The 16,971-nt window shown below is 44.0% G+C and overlaps 1 protein-coding gene across 1 annotated transcript in view; it reads right to left on the reverse strand.

Annotated features, from left to right (window-relative positions):
- LOC309886095 (sphingosine-1-phosphate transporter SPNS2-like) overlaps positions 1-16,971 on the reverse strand; it is a gene marked incomplete at its 5' end in the record, with an annotated part of 134,998 nt that overhangs the window by 97,586 nt on the left and 20,441 nt on the right. The window contains one exon of the mRNA XM_082776653.1: positions 2,089-2,154. Within this exon, the coding sequence (XP_082632779.1) occupies positions 2,089-2,154 (66 nt within the window). The remainder of the gene's footprint in view (positions 1-2,088; positions 2,155-16,971) is intronic.

Here is a 16,971-nt window from a genome sequence, read left to right on the forward strand (position 1 = left end):
GTCAGACTTGGAGAATAGTTGCAAGATTTTAGGTAGTGTTTACAGCAGTTTAGGCCAGCATGTTTTATTCTGCCAGCGTCAAGAGTGCATGGGCCATGGGCCAGCTGCCAGGCAGAAATTTGTTAAGCTGAAGTAATACATTTAATAAGTTTTCAGTTATGTGCCCCTAACCTCACTTATGCGAAATGGTGTATTACTTTGTGAACAGTCGTTTCCTTGGATTGTGATGGCACTGTGATTAATACATCAGTATCTACAGAGCAGGGGCAAAGTCAAGCCCTCCGTTTTCAGATCAGCAAAAAACAAGAGAAAATGTTGCTTTTCTTAAAGCAATATTTATTGATTACAAAAATCATGACACACTCAGCAGCACTCTCTCAATGATGCTGTTTTCAGATGCCCTGTACATTTGCTAGAGAAATAAATAACACATCTTGCAATTAACAAATGGAATGCCCCGTTGGAGGTTAGCTCTTGCTTGCTGTCAGTAAATCATCTGCAGAGGGATTTCATCCACTGAGAGGAATGAAGATTATATATGTGCTTTGGCAAGTGCCATTTTCCACCAGAATGTTTTGTTGAAGGCACTTCATGTCTAATGATACATTGAGGATCTGTTCCTCTGAGCACCATAAATAAAAACAAATAATTGGTGTAGAAAAGAGCCTGACAGACACCCAGTGCCACTTTGGGCATAACTGGTGGATGCTCCTTATGATCAGTTACACTTGTAAAGCTCAGACCTTCTGTTCTGGACGCGTGCTGCACACACCAGCTTAGCTGGACTCTGCTGTCCCCTGAGTATTTTTAAAGCCCTAATATGGACTACTATTAATTGTTTGTATTGCAACACTACCAAGAAGCTCTAACCACAGATGAGGAACCTGCTATGATATGGGCTGTAGAAAATAACAAGGAGGAAATGTTGCAGTGATTCAAATAGCCTGAAACCTATGGCCAATTGATGGAGCTCCAGAACATTCTCACCTCTAGTGTGATCATGAAGAGTGAATCATTTTATACACCTTTTTGTTGGCTATGGTTCCACACACAAGATCCTGGTGAGCATTTGGTAATCACTGTGAAAAAATGGATTGGAAAAGCATCCTTCTGCCCCGCTATTTTTAACCCTAATCAAATTCGAACTTTTTCAGAGATACAATTGTTCCAGGGTGGTTTCCTCAGGCAGAGGACAATGGCAGGACAACCACAGCATCACATTTCTACAACTCCAACTAATAATTCTGTCAGAAGCTTCCAAACCGGACTGTTCTTCTCCTTAAAATACTGCATTTGCTGTGTGGCTAGTCCTTTCAACTCTCCATAAGATCAAATGTGCTGTCATGAGACTGCTACTCAGTGTCATCAACTCTAGTCCTTGACAAAGCCACTCCATTAAACCACCTCTGGACCACAGGCCAGAAAAGCTGGGTTTTTCCTGGGGTTGTACAGCTCTGTCTGCAGATGTCTGCAACATTAAAAGGACAGACATCAGAATTTCAATTATCTTTCTTCCTTAAATACAGGGAGAGAAATGTCTGATGTTAATGTCACCAAAATCACAGGGGTATTTTTAATCAATGAGGTAGCATAAATGCAATGATTGTCAGCACTTCCTGCAGTTTTCATCCTCAGGTGTTTGTCCTGATGTGTTTTACATTTTTGTGTCACACTGTTCTCCCAATTACTGTACATTCAGCAGATTCTCCATAGAACACATGAAGGGCATCACACCTCATACTTAGTAGTGACCTCTGTTGAGCAAGAACAACAGGATCCTGCTGTTGGGTTATCATGAGCTTTCTGATCTAGGTAGCCATCTCTTATTTGAATTTGTCATAAATAACATCATTAGGTTCCTTTGTTCTTGGCTCATTCTGCACTCATTGAGCCCTGACCTCTTGCCCGCGAGCAAAACAAAACAACGCCCCCACTAAAAAAAACAACCCCCAACCACATCCTCATTCTTCTTCCTCGTAAGAGTGCATTTCACAGCAAACATACCAAAGACCTTAAGTGAAGAAATCTGAAAGCACCCTTCTGAGATGAGCAAGGTTACCAAACCAGCAAGAAAACAAATACTCTTACCTGTTTGTAGCAAGCCAGCCCCACTGTCTTTGACTCCAAAGTGCTGCTGGATGTCTAGTAACACACCTGCAAGGAAAACAGAGCAGAAACTCAATACCTTCACAGCCCTTGAAAAGCATACATCTCAAACACTTCGGGAAGCATACGCAAAGCCTCAAATTTGAGTCCTTTAGACATACAAATTCTAAAGTTTGCACATTGGCTTATTTTCTATACATGCTCACTCAATAGTTTTAAGCTACTGCAGTAACAGCATAGCTCAGCAGATATAACATCATGCCAAGGGTTTGGGGATGAAATCCTTGTGGAAACTGGTCTTTCCTTTCTTCTTAAATAAGACCAGTTTTTTCATTTGGTTTGGGGTTTCATTGTTTGTCTATTTTTGGTGTTTTTGTTTTGTTGGTTTCTACTTTTCTTTCTTTCTTTCTTTCCTTCAGCAACACTACTGCAGAATCCAGATCCCTTGCTTTTGTTATTTCATAGAAACACAGGGAAATTTGATTCTGCACCTTAGGTGCTTCAAATGGCTCAATAAATAAATATATTAATTAATTAAACTGAATCCAGGAAAAAGTTTTAACAAGAAAAGTTTTAACAAAAGGAGACTTAAAAAGTTTTAACAAGAGGCGAGCAAAGATGGGAGTTTACATTTAACTCATTGCAGGGGAGGGGGGGGCACATCTCATTTCCAAAACATATTCATAAAATATATTTTAAATAACTTAATAAAGGTGGGTAAGTGACCGATTACTTAGCTTTAAAGGAACTACAAAGAATGCTTTGAGCAGAGAGGTTGAACTAGATTATCTGCAGAGGTCCCGTCCAGTCCCGGTTACTGTGTGAAGCTGTGCTCCTAATCCGGTGACTGATCAGAGCACATGAGCTCCTAATGAGAACACACGCACATGTCCAGAGCTGCCTCCACCACCCCGAGGTGCCTGCCCTGCCTACAGCAGCATATTCCCAGCCATGCCACAATGCCAAATAGGCACATGAAACCACCAAAAGGTACCAGGAGGAGCAGCCTGGGAGGTGATAGGAGCCATAGCCTCAGAAAGAAGAATTCTTTTGGACATGCACCACAAACCAGAACAGCAAGTGCAAGGGGCTGTAACGATGCCTACACAGCGAGGGAGAGGTCTTTCTGTTGATCCCAAAGAAATTTCCTATGCTGTGACAATGGCTTTGCAGTTCTGTAGTGCTTTTCTCCAACGTACTTCACCAGCTTCAACTACTGTAGCCATAAAGGAAACACAATTAGGGCACTGAAGTGCAGCCACCCTGGCTTATACTTATAACTTCACTCCGACGGTGGAGAAGGAAGTGGGTTCTGTGGATAGGCAATGCAGCAGAACAACATAGCACCGCAATTACAAGGCCTGCATGAGCTTGGAAGAAGATCTCAGGTGATTAAGAGAGATCTGCATGTCTAATTGGCATGAATTTCCTCTTCCAAGTCTATTTTATATTCTCTTTGGACTCCAGGTGTTTTGATATGGGATTTGGAGCATTAAATTAGAGGCAGGAGCAAGCAGATGATGCAACACACCTATGGAGTGATAGGAGTTTCTCTCTGCTGTGGGATTTCTCCTGCTCAGCACATGGGAAGACACTCCTCCTAAATTCACTCAGCTCTGTTTTCACCTCAGCATGGCAATGACTCACCCCAAACTTTAATAAAGCTCAGGGATACAATTAAGCAATGATAGACCAAGGGAGAACACAGCAAAATGATAGAGCTTTTGACTTTCCCTTCTGCTTTGAGGTGATGGGGAGGCAGAGGCAGCTGGATCCAGGCTCCAGACAGCGATGGTGTTGCTCCTGGAGATGTGCTGCCGGGTGTCTCACAGCTCCTGATGCAATCCAGGAAAGGGAAGCCGCCACGTGTGACTGACAAGGCTCTGCTTGGATTAAAGTTCATGCTTACATGTCTGGAGGACCTGGAAACAGCCATGAGCAGCTAACAGCAGGCACCACTCTCCTCGAGACAGCCTCTTGGCGAGGCTGAGAGCCATTTGGGATGTCTGTCTGATTACATGGCACACGCTAGGGCTATCACCTATTATTTCCTCAACCACACTTGGCATTCTCAGGACGGAACAAAGATACAGGAAATGTGGTGCCAGCTCCCCAAAGCACCCCGCCAGCTGAACCAGCCATTATTAATGCTGATGCGGAGCTTGGAGAGACGAAACCCAGGCAGCACCTGACCTGGAGTGCTGATCGAGATGGGCACAGAGACAGGATTGGAAACCCTGAGCGATGACTATGACTGCCTGTGGGTTTAGATCCTCCAGCCCCATCCAGGTTAATAGATAGGTTACTAGGTTACTAGGCCCCAGTATGGGACTGCTCTGGTGTCTGAGCACCTGACAAAGACATGTGGGATTTTTGTGGGCACTGGCCATGAAGAGGACTTTTAAGAGCAATTTGGAGGATAAAAGGTGGTTGGGTGTGGAGTGTTAGATAGGAATGTCAAGTAAATGGGGAAGAGGAATGTGGCTGACCTCATCCGCCTTCAGTGTCTGAGGGCTTCCAGGGCCCAGTACAAGATCCAGAGTGCTGTGGCCTCCTGTTCTGTAATGGTCATTTCACAAACAGTGAGCACGAAAGACCCAACTTGGAGGAATGCAGGCCCACATTTAATGGCCTAGGTTATCTCTGATTTAGAGGAAATGCTTTGGGAAAGAAGAATTTTCCTGGAAGTGCTCAGGTCGGGCTGCAAACATGGAGGTGGGTGGTGCTGATCATACGTGAGGCAAGCTCATGTCAGGACACACTTTGTCTGCTGGCCAGAGCTACAACAAACCAAAAGCTGCAGGACTTGATGGTAATCTGCTATGGGGTAAAAAGCTGCTCTGAACAGAAGGTCACCTTAGTACAGACGTTTCTTGTGTTAGCCATCATTTACAGAACTACTCTGTAGCAGAACCAATGCGAAGAGTGCCTTGGATACCCTTTATATTTAAATGAAACACGGGCTCTTAACCTAACCTTTACACATGAATAAAGAGTTGCCATGGTACGAAAGTGTTCATATGCTCAGCCACACTGAAATCACAATTTCAAAGCAAAATGACATTATAGCTTCCCTTGGGAGAGCCCTGTTTCCCACTCACCAAAACAAAACACCCCCCTTTGATTTCCAGCTGCTTCCAAGGCAAACACAGAGTGAGGCTGTGCATGGAGTGCAAAGCTACGGGACCAATGCTACAGGTTTCAGCTCCCTGAGACTTGCCTCGGTAACTCAATGGGTGTTCTTTGAGCAGTGCTTGTGTGCTGCAGTCCCACTGGCCAGTATACTTATTGAAAAAAGCACAAACACTTAAAATGGTATCTTTTAATGGGGAAAAGTTATGTGTCTGAAAGGAACCGGCACACTGCTTTCCCTGGGAAGCAGCTGGGCACTGACACACTCACACCCTCTCCTTGCCCTGGTGCAGCCCTGGCCTTGCACCTCTCTTTGGGGAAGCCTCAGAGAATATGGAGGAGAACCCAGCCTCACTCTCTTAGCTCCCAAAGAGAGCAGACTGTACCAACAAGTATTTTTCCTCTGTTCCCTGGTGCACCTGCCTCTCCTTACGAAGGCGTTTTCCTTCCCAGGTGATGCTCCCTGGTTCTGGGGCCAGCTCCCTTAGGTGGAGGCAGCCGGGCAGGGATGGCCAAGCCCTGGCCTCCTAGCCATTAAACACAAGCCACCTCGTTACCATCAGGCTCTCCTTCTTGCCTGCAGCCATGTTCAACCTGCTTCAAATAATGCATTAAGCAGACAGAGGAGTGGTGCACACACCTGTCTGTTCAGAGACATGTGAAAAGATTAGGTGGGGAGAAGTTTATTCTGAGGTCTCTGTGATTATATCTTCTCTGCAACCCCAAGGTGTGACTGCAGTTCACACACACATCCCTAAGCTTCAAACGAGCTGGCTACAGCTCAGCCACCCACTAGCTATTAAATGCAGGCTTCACAATTTGGACCCTATTTAAATACTCAGCTGCAGAACAACACGGTGGTAGCCCCGCTGATATTTGTACCACAAGATAAATTCCCACTGCTACAGAACTCGCAAGTCGAGAACTGAAGTGTGGTACCACCTTCTTTGGACTGCCATGAAAGCATTCCCTGTCTTGCATGCAAAAGAAGCAGGGCTGCTGCTTAGGTATTGCTAAATGAGTGGTGATGTCCTGCTCAAAAACATCGGCAGGAGCTTCCTCAGGACATACACACAGACTTGCCTTCTGCAAAACTCATTTCCACCGTTGCAGGACATGACAGTGTGCATTGATGAAACAGCCCTCTTTGATTTTGAAATAACATTGCAGAATTAGGAGAAAAGCAGGCAAACAAAACAAACCCAGCAACATGACAAATCAAAACAAGGATTTCCTAAGATCTGCTCACGCTGACAGGCAAGAAACTCCTGACCTAGAAAGCACTGGAATAAACTGCCAGCACCCACAGTGGCGTGCTTAGGAAGGGGTTTCCCTGAGCAATAGAGGCACTGTGAGGAGGCAACGCCAGCACAGCAGCTTGAGCCAAAGCTCTGAGCCAGCCAGGGTCTCCAGGCCCAATGCTGCCGTCACTTACAGGCCGTGAAGCTGCTGTTAACAAATCTTCTAACAAAACCCAGTCCAAGGAAGTGTTCAATAAGAGTTCAAAGCCTCCACGGACACTGAGCGCCCCAGGGTGGGAGAGGCCACCCCCCCTGCACGCTCCCAAAGGTGACTGGGTGAAGGTCCCGAATGGATCTGGGTCTGAAATGGGGTCAGAACCACAGGGACGTGCACCCGGAGCTCCAGCACACGAGAGGACTTGCTGGTTTTCCCCAACAGCATCTTCAGTGGGCTTTCACAAGAGGAGAGGTGCTGCACACTCTGCTAAGCACACTGTTGCTTGGGAAATGAAACAAAACTTTCTGTCTGCTTTGTATTGCCATTCCTATTCTGAATAGAAAAACAACGCTACCCTCGGAGACTAGTACCACCTGTCACACCCACTTTTTCCATTCAATGTTTTTATCATTATTGTAATATCAGTGGGGAAGTATCTGAGCTATTCATTCATTCCCAAAGGCTATTGGCTTACCTGCATGGTATGTAACAAGTAATTAAGCTTTAGGAAAAAAAATATATAATCAGGAATGCAATTAGCCAAGGGCTTAGAGAAGAAAAGATATTAAAAGACAACAACAAAAACACTTCTCTCTCTCTGGCGGAGAGTAAGTAGTAATAAATGATGTTTTCCCTAATATAGCCAGAAATCCACTGTAATGTTGCATGCAAAGTCTTAGCACAGAATTGCCTGCAAGAGTGGGAGGGGATATAAAAAAAATTCATCAGGTGTAGAATCGATTAGCACAAGGCATCATTAACACAGGGTCAGGGTGTCCAGGGAAGGCAGCACAGGACAGCTAGTCCTGTTCAGATTAAAAACAAAAAAATCAAAACAAAACAAGTAGGACTTTGAATGCAACTGTGGCTGCCAAATGCTGGGTGCCTCAGTGGCAAAACCACACCCAAATCAAATCCCTCATCTCCCTAATTACAGTGTAGGCCTGTTCCCAGGACTATGGCTGGGAAGGAAGCCCTTGTCAAATGGAGAACATGGAATCCTCAGCCAACAGGGGTCCAGGAGCTTAAATAAATTCCAGAACATGGATGAATTTCTGCTTGTGATCCAATACAACAACAGCTCTCACCAGTAAAACTACAAAAGGAAACGGGTCACATCTGAGACTGAGCTTGCTGTGTCCCTTTGCTTTCCTTTCCTCCCCGCCATAGAGCTCCCAGAGAGATCTTTAATTTCCCCCCTGCCTCGTCTCACTTTGAGACTCCTGCCTTAGCCTATCTGAACCAGCCTTGCAATTCCCACAAGCCCAGGAAAGACTTCAATTAGAGACAAATTACGTGATTTGGCTAAAAAGACAGGCTAAAATGAACTGGCACCTAGACCTGGGCTTAAAAACAAACTTGTTTGTTGAGGCTTGGAATGATTCCTTATGTGGAACAGAAAAATCAGAAGCTGTAACTTCAAACAACAAACAGAAACATAACTAGTCACCGAGGTTTGCATTAGTCATCTGAGATGACAGAAATCATTAGCAGCTTTCAGACGAAGCTGGCCAGACCTTTCTCCCATACCCATCTTCTCTATCAGCACTCAGTTCAGACGCCTTTTGTAGTTTTTTAATGCATACAGACCAAGTGAGACACACTTTGCACAGTAATACTTCTGCTCTAACACAGAAAGAAACAAAATCTTTACTGAGGGAAAAGGCTACAGGCTTCACAAATTTCCAGATGAAACAGCAGACCCTCAAAAAAATAAGGACATTTTTGTCCCACTTATTCAAATCTTGGAAAATTCAGAGATTCCCCCCATTCCTACTCTCTGTAGGCACACTATGGCAGAAAAAGGTGGACCTGCCACCCAAAATGCTCATTGTCTTCTGGCTTTCTAATCTTTACTGAAGACTAAGCAGCCTAGCTAATTCGTGCAACGAAATGTATCTCCGAGACTTTGTGCATGAGCTAATTAAAATAAACAAAAACAGTATAGCTAATGATAGAGCAAATGAAGCACATACGAATGCAGCCGGTGACTCACCGCCCCCTTGTTTGCTTTGTTGGAAAGCTCAGCGTATCACCGTAGCGGAGTGACAGTGAGTCAGGAACCTGGCATGAGCCACAAATGGCAAGCAAATGAAAATAGGCATCTACAAAACCTCTCTTTGGATAGATTTTGGAGATTTTTCTTGGCTTTAGATGGATGTGGTTATGGACTTCACAGCTCCGTTCTCATGGTTTTCTGGCTAGGCAAAATCTACAAAAGAGTCATTCACTATTTCTTCTGGAGATACCGTGCAATGGTTAGGCTCTTGTTCTAATCAATTTGATGCCTTTACTGTCACATCTTATTGCTTATATTTTAACCAAATACATTTGAAACATATTGCCACGCCTTACTGACAACATAATATCGCTTACCTAGTAAATAGGTACTGCTATTTAATGGTAAAATATTACTGCTTTGGAACCTGCTGAGGTACATGCAAATATTGCAACAGTACTAAGCTGCACACTAATGGTGTGCATGACATGAGCTAATCGTTCTCGACCTAATTCTGTGCAAGCACAACCTCTATGTGGTCAGTTTGCTGCCTGCCTCATTCCCCAGCCGTTATCTCAGCCTCTCACACAGCCCCACATGCGGGGTGGGAACAGGAAGCCCACCCAAAGCTTGTGCTATCCCGTGCACCTTCTGGGTGCATGCAGCTCTTCCTCTGGGGCTGGCAGTAAATCATGTCATTATAATAAAATTCAGAAAGTTTAATAAAGTTATTTAAAGAAAAAAAATGCCGTTTTCAAGGTTAGGAAGGCTAACAGAAGAAAGCTTCTGTGCTCTCTGTCACTGACTCCAGGCAGTGAGGGGTTTTTACCCACTCCCTCCCCTCTAAAGCCTCACGCTTTTATAACAAGGAAGACTGAGATGTGAGTGAGCAACTGGGGTAATTAGTGACTTGTGATTTACAGCAGATGACAGCTAATTTCTCCAGTTAAGAAGATTTCTATCAAATCCGCAAAAATATGCGCTCAGATCGGACATATTTCCAAGTGACTACATCTCATTTCTTGTTTGCATTTCGCTTCTCTTTAGCAATGCCTCAGAGCTATTTTGGAACATCGCAAGCTGTCCAGGGCGTGCTGGCATAATGGTATTAAGCTGCAAGGGGCTTCCCAGCCTTTTCACTGCAGAGAGGGATTTTTTTTTATAAAACACGGAGGAGATTCCAGATGCAGAGGTATCCTGTACCAAGTGGCCTGCAGAAGAGCAGCAAGGCGTTAAAGCCACCAGGCACAACAGCAAACATGTTCCAAGCAGGTTTCTGCCATGCACAACCACCACTGTTTAAAAGTGAATGCGTGATATGTCTGCTGCCACAGTCCTGGGGTAATAACGAGGGCTGGTAATCAGCTTGGCATCAGCACGGGGGGATACAAGCACATCTCCAGTGCTCCTGCCAAGCTGCATCCGAATTTGAAGAAGTGGCTTCTTAATGTTAGTTCATGTCCACTGCACAAATCTCCCTCTGTGACCTAGATCTGGATAGGATCACAAGGCTTTAAGTGCAAAAGGAAGAAAAGCTGGAATTGCCTATAGCATATCCTCCACTGCTAAAACACCAATGCCAACTTGGCGCTGCAGCCCACTTCTAAGAAGACAGGAAACATGTGAAAATACCCTGCTGTTTCAAGTAGCTACCTAAATCTTCCTGCTGTAACTTGCAGATGAAAAAGCTTTTGACTGGCGATACAAGTATCTCCCCTACCTTTAGTAATCCCAGAATAGCTCTTGGTGTTAAATGCCTTAAACATCTTAGAGACACTGCTGCTGAACATGGCAAATAGGCTTAGGAGTCTGTCATCCTGCATAAAGAAAGGAGGATAAAGCTGCTCCAAGTCCACCTTTGCCAGCTGCTCTCTTGTACCCCCCCCACACACCGTTTTCCCTGCTCTCTCTAGAGCACGATAACCACAACCCTAGGTCTCCTCACCCACCTTCTGATCATCCCCCATCCCCTTCCTCCTTCCCCCTCCCTATTCTTGTATTCGCTTGGTGCTCTCCCATCACACTGATCTGCGCAGGAATCCTAGTGCACAGTGCATCGATGTATAGCACACGATGTCAATAAATCCAAAGGTCCTGTTTTGAGGAGCTCTTTTCATATCCACACATGACCTGAGGGAAACATTTTTCTTGCTGATGAGACTTGAAAGTATGTTACTACACACTGCCAAAGCAGTCTCCTGGAGTTGCCTTGTGCTTTTTCTGTAGCTATTTAAAGCAGCCTTCGCTGTGCTCTAATCGGGAGCAGTCCTTTAATCACGGGCATTTTTTAAGCTGTGAATGGGCAGAAAAGCTCTTCTGCCAACTTCAGCATCACCCATTGACTGAAAACATCCCTCCCTAGGCACGAAGCAACACAACGCTCCTCACGTGCACGCACACGTGTGCACGCACCTCCCACACTAAGAACACACATTCAGCATTTGTATTTCTCCCTGGGCACTGGTCAAGCTGTGCTAGGAAATGACTGAGCATGGTGCTGCGCTAGTTACCCTAACCCCAACGTCTTTTAATTCATCTAGCTGACAAGGTGAGTGGTTTTGTTCAGTGAATTAGCACAGCACGCGGGGATTTCAAAGATGATTCGTGTGGGGCACAAAAGCTCATTAAGGAAGCCAGGGCTCACCCACAGCACTGTTAAGTAAAAGATAAAAGGAACCAGCTTTGGCGTTATCATAGGAGGTATTTAAATACATCACCCTGCCTTCTTAAGCATGACCTATTAAAGAACCTACTGTGCTCTGCTACGTCTGATAGCCAATACGGCAGCAAAAGCTGTATGTAAAACCTTCTATCTGCATGGGGGCGTGCGGTTAGATGAGAGCAACGTGTACTAAAATCTAAAATGAGCACGAGGGCTGGGGCTTCTCTATAATTGGAATGGGTCATTCATGTAGCCACGCAACGGCAGTGACACCAGGAAATCCTCACAGCACAAACAGGGGTTGTCCCAGAGTGTTTTATCCAGGGTGAGCTACAGCAATTTCTGAAGCTCTCCCTCCACTGCTGTGACTTTGTTTTTGCTGAGCTGCATCAGCACGGGACCTCTACCAAAGGGCTCTGGTAACAGGACAGTGACGTGCACTGCTCACACACCCATGTTCGCAAAACCTGAGCTCAGCCCAGGCTGAAGAGCCAGGGCAGCTCTGCTCCAGGTCCTGACACTAAATCGCTATTTAACCTTGGGTGAGTTATTTGATCCCGCAGAGGTTCTGAGCCCACATTAGTCAAATGAAGATAATAACAATAATCATGTCTGTCACAGATACAGGAGGGCTCGGTTATTATGCTCTTGTGAAGTGCTTAGAAGAGCCCCAGATGAAAGGCAAATTAGTAGAAGGAAGATTAATTATAAGACATGTGCATCCCAAATAAAAAACAGACAGGGACATTTTTGCTGTTGCTGTTATTAGAAGTGAGAGGCTCTCTGATTTCGGGTAGCTTTTATTTCTGTGATGGGAAAGCAGATCCATTTTAACCACTTTCCTCGTTCAAACTTTATTTGTAGATTGTGGGTAGGTGATAAAGGCTACTCAGCCTCTGATATTGCAATCACAAAGGCCTTTGATCAAAGGTCTGATTTCACAGTGCCTGCTGTCTGTGATACGACAGTGCTGATGGGCCTGCCTCTTTTAACGGCTGCAAGGCAAAACAAGGAATCAAAAATTTACTGCCATGCTGAAGGAAAGACCAGGGTGGAAGGAAAGGAAACATTTCCCGTGGATAAACCACTATAGCACGCTTCCTTCTTTGTGGGAGGTGAACCCCAGTTCTTCCTGCAGCATGCCAGGACGTAGCTGAGCGTTCGATGCTGCTAAATTCCACCTCAACATCACCCAGTGACAGACCCAGCTCTGCCTGACTTCCTTGCACGAATTTCAGACTGATACCAAATTTCATGAACTATCCCTTGGGACATTCAGTAATGAATTTCTTAAAAAATATATGAGTACAGAAATTCAGAAAAAAATATTAATAATTGTACATTCTCTCCAGGACACAGGAAAACCTTTCCTTCACCTCGTAGAGAGGTGTCTGTTTAAAGAAAGGATAGCATTAAACCTGTCATTTCTCAAAAGTCTTTTTTTCTTTCTCTCTCTCTCTCTTTTTTTTTTTTTTTTTTTAAATGGTTGCCAGCAAGTCTCCCACATTTCAATCTATGATAGTTAGCAGAGCAGAAGAAGAAAAAAAGGACATTGCCTCCACTGGTTTTGGGAGACACAGCAATACAGGTAGATAGAGAAGGAGCTTGGGTTTCCCCCCTTAACCCTAAGCAAACAATAAAAGGCTTAAATTTGTTAAGCTTCTATTCATGAACTGTCCTGAGGTATACCCCAGGACAGCCACAAGACATAGCTCATAGAAGCCCACATCTTTCCCAAAAAAGTGGTTTGGTGATGTCCCACGAGTGAATTCTTAGTAAGTTTATAGCAAAAAAATAAAATAAATTAAAAATAAGTCCCTAAAAGCAGAACTAATGATCCCTGTTTTCCTACAGCTTTATATCTTGAAGATGCATTTTCCAAGGTTTTTCAGAGGTGGTGGATGTTGAAAATCTTTTGCCCTTGTGGATTCTTTCATATCTAATAAAGGCTAAGACCATGTTACAGGGACTCTCATTTTCCTGTATCCAGATTTCTATGAAACCTCTCTCAGCATTGTACCTTTGAGAAGTCTTCCTTCTTCAAATGTGGTTGAAATGGGCCAAATGATCAAAACATTAATGGGAGACAAAGAATAACCTGGAGAGAGTGACTTACAAAATATCCTCAGTTTAAAGGAAACTGCTTCCCTTGCAATTCGCTTCCATTTACTGGAATTGCTGTAGTTCTTTATTTTGGTCGTAGTAGTAAGATTTTACTTCAGAGCAACGTTCCTGTTTCAGAATAGCTATAGGCATCTACGTTATAGATCTGAAGCCAGCCATGGAGGATATTCTTTTCTATGAAGAAGCAAATCAGCAGTATTGCCCCATTGCACCTACAAACACAGAAATACATGCATTATCCTGTATCACTTACTAGTCTCACCTCTGTTAGTCAAAATTGTCTGTGTTTTCATAAAGAAAGACATCACACAATTTAGGTGAAAAATCAAACCTTACAAGATCTCGAAGTTTTTTAGGTGGCCAGCAGACATCACTTTGGGGATATACAGTCCAGAACTCTCATTCCCGCTCTCCAGATGTTTTCGTGGGTGAAGTGAAAAACTGTGAAATCTCTGGAGATAACCAAGCTTGGACACAGGTGCTGCACACAAGCAACTAACATAAGCAGTATTTCTCTCTCCCTCCCTACCCACACCATGCTTTGGCATACTAATATCTAAGCTGCTGAAGAGATGGGATCAGGAAGCAAATGCTTAGCCACCAATCTTGTACACAATATAAAAAGAACTCCCTTTGAAGAAACAACCTGTTGGGCTCCTGTGATATACTTTCTTGCTGAATAGATAAGAAAAAGAAAAGATTCAGTTAAAATCAAAAGACAACTCAACCCTCAATCTGAACAGAAACCCATGCACTTCAATCCCTGGTATTAAAGGCACTTCTTTTAGGACATATGTCAATCCTTTTCAACATTTATTCTTTATTTAAGTGTAGGTCAGGAAATAAACCATCTTTCTTATATGTCCATTAGAACTCTGAATAACATAGAGGGGATTAAAAGAAAAAAAAAAAAAAGAAAAAGCCGTGCCTGTCTCTGAAGCAAAGCAGCAAATGATCTCAGTGCCATCTGATTACCGAGGGTAACTCAGGAGCTGCAATGTGCCTGTGTGGTCAGCAAAGCTACTGAGGATTCAGGAAGTAATGCAAACTCCGAGCACCAAGGCTGGTGCCATCAGATAAAAAGATTCTCAGATGAAAGAAACTCCTTGTCAAGCGTTCTGCTGTGGGGTATACATATTGCAGGTGCAGGTGCAGACTTCAGGTCTTGCATAAGCATGCCGTGCCCAAAAGCTTTTATTCCTTCCGCTCGTGACGTTGGCTGGAATCTCGCTGGCTTCCAAGCCCCACATGGAGCGCAAGATACCTGCTGGGAAGCTGGGCAGAGCACCTGCTGACTGCTGCTTATGGCAGTCCCTTGGTGCTGTACCGACAGAAGTTTGGTCTGGACAGAAGTGCAGAACACCCCAAAGCACAGACACAGCTCACCACCAAACACGTTCCAGCACACGCGGATAGCAGGTAAATCCGCAAGGACCTGACAAGAGAGATACGCCAGCTCCCGTACCGCGAGGAACTTTATTTTCAAAGAGGCAAACGCCAAGCTACCGAGGGTGCTTTCAAGTCAGGCCAACAGGCAGGCACGATTGGCACCCAAACACCTCCGTGCAGGTCTCAGCAGGCACCCAGGTGTTCCCAGGAGGGACGCGCTTGGCCAAGGGAGCTGCAGCATTCCTCACCAATCTCCACACCGATGGGGTACCAGAAGTCATTTACTCCGTGAGCTACTCCCCACAAGGTATTGGGGAGGAGAGAAATGAAAATGAGAAAATTAATCTTTCCATTAATTTAGAAAGCTGCAATTCATGACTCACAGAAAGCTTTTATACATAAATGGCATTGTTTAAATCTTATTTGTAATTATACTTTCAGGCAGAGACTTTCAAAGCTGCACTGAGAATATGGCAACCAGTTGTCTAATTTATTGTTATTTTAAGCAGGTGCTGGATGCCCAAATTCCCTTGGCAGATTATATCTCAGCTTAAGTGTTTTTGCTTGGGGTAATTTTCACATGTTCATGTTAGCAGCAATGAGAGGAAGGAAATCAAGCAAAAAAGAACTCCATCCATGCCATCCAATTTCTCTCTCACTTTATGGCAAGTTAAAGGAGATTTGTGCACAACCACAAAGCTGTACCCTCGATCTGCTCTGCCTGGTTTGCCACTGAAAAGAAAGTGGAAGTGACGATGGATCCGATGCAAGTGGATTTTAGAAGGAAACAAACCGGTAGCCTTTCTTTACCAGCCAATGGATTTCTTAGAAATCTGAAAAATTGCTTTTTGCCCTTCTCCTGCCTCCTGTATTAGCCGCCTGTTCATTACAACAATGGTAATTAATAAGGAACAAGAACTCATAAGTAGATCACCTTGAGAGTCTTGTTCATGCTTCATCAGCCTACTGCAGTCCCCAACCACAGACCTAAACTTCGAAAGGATCAAAAATGTACAGAAAACTAGAAGTTACTGAAGGCAAAATCATTTGTGCCAACGCAAAATACACCCAGAACACCCATCTGCCTAGGAAAGAAGCCTTATTAACGCTTAGCTGGAAATACCCCAGGCATGCTTCGAAGGCACCTGGTGATCCCCAAGGAAATTGATTCAGTTTTGAGGAACTGTGACATAGCTGGTTGTTCTTGAAAAGCTGGACAGAGAACAAAAATGGTTGGAAAAGTGCCTATCACGTAGCTGCTGCTTTTTAATACCTCTCTATCACAGTGCTGCAGTGTTGCGTGAAATCTAAGACATGTAGCAAATACAAATTGGCATCTTCTTAATATATATCACTGCTAATAACCAGAAGGATTGTAGCCACCCGTTTATTCACTACAGAAGTTGAGTTGGGAAAGAGTTGCCATCTGTCCTTTTCTCAAGGCACTGTTTTAGACAAGAGAGATTTCTACATAAAAGCATAATCAAATCCTAAAATGCTGTATTTACTAGTACTGTAAGGCATGTATATACGTTGAGAATATATTGTCCCCTAAATCAGTTGAACATTTTTTTTCTGCTGGAATATCTGAATAACTATCACTCCTTCTGCAGTTAAGAAACTTGCCTTTCATGTCAACACTAATTCCCATGCAATGGATTTGATTTTGATTTTGTCTCCTGTTCATATGGCTCAGTTTGTGATGGAAGCAACTTTAGGAAATGCCAGAACTGCTCCAAGAATACTAAAACTGAAACCAAATATAGTGAGTCTTCCTTCTCTGTCAAGAAACAAGATCAGCAGTTTGATTTTTATACAACCACTGTTTAAAAATACATGTATAACCTTATACCATCATTCTTATCAAGTGTCTGCTACAGGTAAGACAAAATAGAACTATGGAGAATGACATCTGAAAGGACATCAGAGACTGAGGGAAACCTCTTGCAAACACATTAAATGACCTGGAATTTGGGGCAAAAATATTTGCCTCCTTGTAGATGGGGTCACAAACTGCTGGTCCCTGTCTTATGTGCTACAGCCCAGAGGAGGACTGCAGAATTCAGAGGTAACAGAAGATGGCCAGCAGGTGTTAGAGATG

This window comes from Aythya marila, assembly GCF_965140915.1.
Source record: "Aythya marila genome assembly, chromosome: 20".
Taxonomy (NCBI): Eukaryota; Metazoa; Chordata; class Aves; order Anseriformes; family Anatidae; genus Aythya; species Aythya marila.